The following is a 5,718-nucleotide window of genomic DNA, read 5'->3' on the forward strand; positions in this document are numbered from 1 at the left end:
AGTCCAAGTGAAGTCACGAGTCATTGATGTTAAAGTCCAAGTCGAGTTGCAAGTCTCTTTACATTTTGTCAAGTCGAGTCTAAAGTCATCAAATTGATGACTCGAGTCTGACTCGAGTCCAAGTCATGAGACTCGAGTCCACACCTCTGGTACAAAGTAAAATAAACTCTTCATTGACTTGTCCCAAACTCAACTCACATATACATTTTCCCCTTTCTTCTTATCCCCCGAATCATTCTACTGTTTTAGTAGAAAGTACATTATTTTCCTATTTAAACTAATTTTCCAATTGAGATCTATATATAAGAATGGAATAAAAGAAAAAGAAAAAAAAATCTATGATTTTTTTTATGACAGCATATAACAGTATAAAATATATTTTTTAGGAATCTCTGATTTTTAGGCAACAAACCTTTAAAAAAAAATTTTAAAAATCCATTCAGTGATAATCTATACTTAAACCATTCGTGAAGTGATGCAAGAGACAGGCATCCAGAAAATCCTGTGTTGGTTGTTAACTGGAATCCTCCTTGAGTGATGGTGTTTCGCTGGCGTGAGAAAACGGCAAAGTAGTTTTTGAACAAAGAGCAGTCATTAAAACTCTTACGTGACACAAGAGTAGCAGAAGTTCAGTCTGTTTTTGCCGGGTACATTTTGCTGTTCGTTTAACAACAAAAAAGTTGACTCGCGTTTTACGTCTTTTATGGATGTATGCAACAAATACAGAAGATAATCCAGTTCTAAGTGTAAAATAAACAAGGTAGAGGTGAACAAATATAGGTGAAAAAAAAAGATCCATCAAGGGTGTGTACTGGAGTCAGTCCCAGCAGTCAACAGTAAAGGACAAAGTCTACTCTAAACGGTTGGCAAATACATTGCTTTGCCAAAATATCTAATGTCAATTCAGAATGTCCACATGCCCTTTTTGCCCGTCTGCCTTTGTGCATGCATTTATTAATAACCACTAATAAGAACTGTATGAGTGGCGCTTTGGCCCAGTGGCAATGTCTCTGTCATTGGTGTTGAACCCCAGGGTTCACCTCCTGGGCAAGTTCGAATCCTATCAGGATGTCAGTAGTATTTCAATTTTCAGGGGTTTGGGTGGAAGGGCATGTAAACATTTCTGTCCCCAAGGGGGGGGGGGGCATGACAGAAAATAATTAAGAACCACTGATCTGAAGGAAATATGTAACATGACCCCTTTTTATCCATCTATAACGTCGTACCCAAAAAAATTCAAGCCCCTCCCCTGACAAAGAGACCACAGTTTCATTCTAAAGGACACCCAGCCAAAAGTGTTTATTTTTCCATAGGTATGGTATCACTCACCTTTCACACCTCTAACCTAGTGACTATACATTCCACTCCCCGATAGAATAGGGTGTGGTCCACCCCCCCTCCTATTAGTGTATTGTTTTCTGCAAAGACCTATGCAGCCTCTTTCAGGCTGCATAAATACCAGAACTTTCAAGTAGTCAGTCAGAACTGAAGAAGACTCTTGGATGAGCGGTGAAACGTCTTGTTTAGTCGCCCTGGATGGAACTATTTTTGGATAAAGTGACCTGGCTGACTGAGAACCTGTGAAAGTCTTAAGTTTAACCTATGGGCCCCTTAGTTTCACCAGGGTGAAATAGTCACCGATAACTGTCATTTTTCACACTCTTGTGTGCATTTTCTTCGTATATGAATGCACATTTAATTGTACCCATATGTGTGTGTGTTTTTGTTTTCAAAGCTTGTTTGATGACAGCTAGGAAAAATGTTAGCTTCACATACAAACCTGCTGGGAAGGTTAAACAAAGACGAAAGAATCCAAGGAATGCCCTTTATTTAAAAAAATGTGGAACCACGAGTTTGACCTTTAAAGAGGAAATGTTACACTACCTATCACTTGTCACACTTGATAGGTGATAGGGTGATTGGAAAGACAAGTGGGGGGTTATTTAGTAAACACATTCTTTCTTCTAAATGTTTTTTTTTTTTTTTAGCCCTTCCCATTTTACCGTGTTTGACAGCTATATAAGTGGCGAGATGCAAGTCAGTGACCTATCTGCAGTTCCATTCCACATTCAACATGAGTACCCGACCCTTCAGCTACAGGACCATGAGTGTTTACGGAGGAGCAGGTGGCCATGGCACCCGCATCTCTTCTAGCCAAGGTCTGACCTTTGGTTCTGCTGGGGGTTTTAGCCTGGCCGATGGCTTGGACCTCCATGTTGGGGCCAACGAGAAAGCCACCATGCAGAACCTGAATGACCGCCTGGCCGTCTATTTGGAAAAGGTCCGCACCCTGGAGAAGGAGAACAGCAACCTTGAGAAACAGATCAGAGAATGGTACCAGAGCAGAACCATCGTTGCGCATGACTACACCAAATACTTTGCTATTATTGATGACCTGAAAGACAAGGTAAAGAGTGGACATGGCCTCTTCTCATCTTTTTAGTTTGGATTTTTTTTTAGTACAGTTCTTGGATTTATTTTGGTGCTTACGTTTGTGGGGGGAAAAAAATAATGAAATATTTGCACGTACCCTTTGGGTTCACTGTTCCTTCTGTAGATCCGTATTGCTTCCAAGCTTAACGCTAGGACTCTACTGGATATTGACAATGCAAAATTGGCAGCAGATGATTTCAAAATGAAGTAAGTGCACTCGCTAAAATTTGATGTGTGTGTGTGTGTGTCGTGCCTCAAATTTCGGGTAAACAAATGAGGAACTACTGAAATCCCATCATGTCCATCTTTACGTTAATCCCAGGTATGAAAATGAGCTAACCATGAGGTTGGCTGTGGAGGCAGACATTTCTGGACTGAGGAAGGTGCTGGATGACATGAACCTGGTGAAAATGGATCTGGAGAGTCAGTACGAGAGCCTGAACAATGAGATCATCATGCTCAAGCGCAACCATGAAGAGGTAAGACGGTGGCGAGCGACATGTGGTGATTCTATTCAAAACAAGCTGTCGTTCTATCAGGTTCCTTTTTAGAGAATGGAATTTAACGTCGCTCATCTTGTTCATGCGTCTTTAAACAGGACATACGCCCACATAGCAAACACGAAAGGACATGAACAGGCCAAATCCCACAGCACTACATTTGTCACGTTAAAGCAGGCGCAAACAGGTCCTCCCCCATCTCTCCTCCCCTCCCGAATCTGCATCTGCTTAATCTCTGTGGACTTCCTCTCACTCTCCCTTTTTCATTTACCCACTGTGTTCAGTGAAGTTACAGTAAATCACTCAAAGTGTTTGCCGGCGTTGCCTTCTCCTTTCCTGACTTGTTGGGCGTCTATTCATAGATTTAAAATCTTGCGAGCTGCATCACTGAAACTTGCCTTGTGTATTTTACACAATTTTTCAAGTACTTTACAAAGTACTTACAATTTAGAACAGGTGTGGGCAAACTTTTTGATTCGCGGGCCACAATTGGTCCTAAAATTGAACGCGGGGGTGTGTGGGTTGGGGGGTCAGGAACAGATAGATGGAGTGTTCGTGAGAACAAAGATAAAGGACATGTAAAAGTCATACTTAAAGGCTAAATTGCTTTTGGCGTTTTAGCACCATCTATTGGGGAAACGTGGGTATTGCAGGGGAAAAGGCTGAAGTATAACAATAATATAAATGAATTATATCATTTGGAAAAGTTTGGCGGCCAGATTTAAAAGCTGAATGGGCCACATCAGGTCCCTGGGCCTTAGTTTGCCCATGTCTGATATAGAATTGCTATTAAGGAGCAAAGGAAAGCCATCGATCTAGACATAAAACTTAAAATAATTACAGGATATGAGGGAGGTAAAAATGTAAGTGATCGCTAACAGTTATGGCGTCTCACGTTCGACAGTCTCTGCCAATCTTTAAGGACAAAAAGTAACAGAAATGGCAAATTTGTCGGTCAATGTGGGTTTAGTTTAACAGAAAAATCGTTTAATAACACGGTCTTCGGAACGTAACTCTGTGAGGACCTGCTGTAAGAGAATTCCTGCAGGGTCAGTAAGGGTATCCCATGTACTCTTTTAGAACATGTTAAAGGTATTATCCGTCTGACACCCACAGGAGATAGCCCTGCTGAGAGGTCAAGCGGGTGCGCAGGTCAACGTGTCCGTGGATGCCACACCATCGGTAGACCTGAACCAAGTCATATCAAGCATCAGAGAACACTACGAGAAAATGATCAGTAAAAACCAAAAAGAACTCGAGGCGTGGTATCAGAGAAAAGTAAGTTGTTACAGTATTTTCCACTTACTTTGATTCTTTTTTTTTGTCATCTAAACTAACGTATGTAAATGCGTCAATGGCATCATCCACAGATTACTGATATCGAGCACGAAGTGAAGGTAAGCACAGAGATTTTGGTAACAACGCGCACCGAGATCAAAGACCTGAAGAGCACATTTCAGAGGCTGCAGATTGAACTCCAATCAAATTTGAGCATGGTACAGTGTACATATGTATTTTAAAGATATTGGTGAAAAACGTCACGTTTTGCGACCACAGTATAGCGTAACGTAATCACATGTTTAAATTCGTCCAAAACAGAAAGCATCTCTGGAGGGGACACTGGCAGAGGCTCAGGCCCGCTATTCGGCACAGCTAGCAAACCTCCAGGATATGGTTATAAGTCTTGAAGCCCAACTCTCCCAGCTCCGCGCCAACATTGACAGCAACAAGCAGGAGTACGAGATGCTGCTTGACATCAAGACCCGTTTGGAGCTGGAGATTGCGGAGTACAGGAGGTTGCTGGACGGGGAGGATGAGAGGTGAGACAAGTGAAGATGAGCCTAAATGTCTTTTTTTTTAGTCAGCAATCTTTAGTCAGTACATTAAGTATGGCCAGGTAAAATGTATAAAAAATTAATGCTTTTTTTATTTGTTTTCTCTTTTTACTACAGCTCAAAACAAGGTAATTTCCCTAACATTTCACTCAAACAACAGTCTTAATAGCTAAGATTCATCAATAACCTTACACTTTTCGCTCTTTTCCTATTGCAGTGGTCACAAAGGTCATCACTGTTGTGGAGACAGTCGTGGATGGAAGGGTGGTGCAGAGCAGTAAGACTGTCGATGTGGATGTGGATGAGATCAAATGAAAACATTTTTAAAAAATGAATAAAGATTGTGCAGTTGAAAATATTTTTGTACTATTTCTTGCGCTGTGCTATTTCTTCTATTTTATTTTAATTTCATAAATCACCATGGAAAATAATAGTGAGAACAGCAATAGAAGTTGCTTAAGCATGAGAATCTGTTTCGGTGGATCGAATTATTTTCATTGGTTTTGGGTATGAACCTGTAAACAAAATACTGTTGAAAAAGTTTGAATTGGGACGGATGAATCCATTTTACATCTTGGGGGTGATACTATGGGGAAAATTTTTCAGTTTTCGAACTCTTGCTTCATAAAAGGTGTTCAGGAACGAATTCCGAAAGTTCGTATTTCAAAATTTTGCACTTTTGCTTCATAAAAGGCGTTCAGGAACGAATTCCGAAAGTTCGTAAATCAAAGTTATATATGTATATACAGTCGAACCTCGAGATACGAGCATAATATGTTCTCCCTATCTTGAGTCACTTTTTCCCATAAGATATAACAGAAAAAAAAATAAATCTGTTCCGGCCCTCTAAAAAATATTATTAATATTAACAAAATGTGGTTTTAATTATGAGTTCTTACCTTCGAGACAGATGATACAGTAGCGGCCAATGGCGGCATGGGGGGGGGGGG

The 5,718-nt window shown here is 40.6% G+C and overlaps 1 protein-coding gene across 1 annotated transcript; it reads left to right on the forward strand.

Annotated features, from left to right (window-relative positions):
- The first annotated feature begins 1,584 nt into the window (after nt 1–1,584).
- krt98 (keratin 98) lies at nt 1,585–5,119 on the forward strand. The gene is made up of 8 exons (XM_008317829.3): nt 1,585–2,407; nt 2,558–2,640; nt 2,756–2,912; nt 4,050–4,211; nt 4,304–4,429; nt 4,533–4,753; nt 4,886–4,896; nt 4,986–5,119. The coding sequence occupies exons 1-8, from the start codon at nt 2,075–2,077 to the stop codon at nt 5,081–5,083; spliced, it is 1,191 nt and encodes a 396-aa protein (XP_008316051.1). The 5' UTR covers nt 1,585–2,074; the 3' UTR covers nt 5,084–5,119.
- The last annotated feature ends 599 nt before the right edge of the window (nt 5,120–5,718 follow it).

This window comes from Cynoglossus semilaevis, chromosome 9 (assembly GCF_000523025.1).
Source record: "Cynoglossus semilaevis isolate Cse_v1.0 chromosome 9, Cse_v1.0, whole genome shotgun sequence".
NCBI lineage: Eukaryota > Metazoa > Chordata > Actinopteri > Pleuronectiformes > Cynoglossidae > Cynoglossus > Cynoglossus semilaevis.

What these genes read in the sequence shown, in the direction of transcription:
- krt98 (XM_008317829.3), top strand. Translation starts at nt 2,075, where the DNA reads ATGAGTACCCGACCCTTCAGCTACAGGACCATGAGTGTTTACGGAGGA. An exon ending in GCAGATGATTTCAAAATGAA is followed by an intron (nt 2,641 to 2,755) that starts GTAAGTGCACTC and finishes CGTTAATCCCAG; the next exon opens with GTATGAAAATGAGCTAACCA. An exon ending in TCCAATCAAATTTGAGCATG is followed by an intron (nt 4,430 to 4,532) that starts GTACAGTGTACA and finishes CGTCCAAAACAG; the next exon opens with AAAGCATCTCTGGAGGGGAC.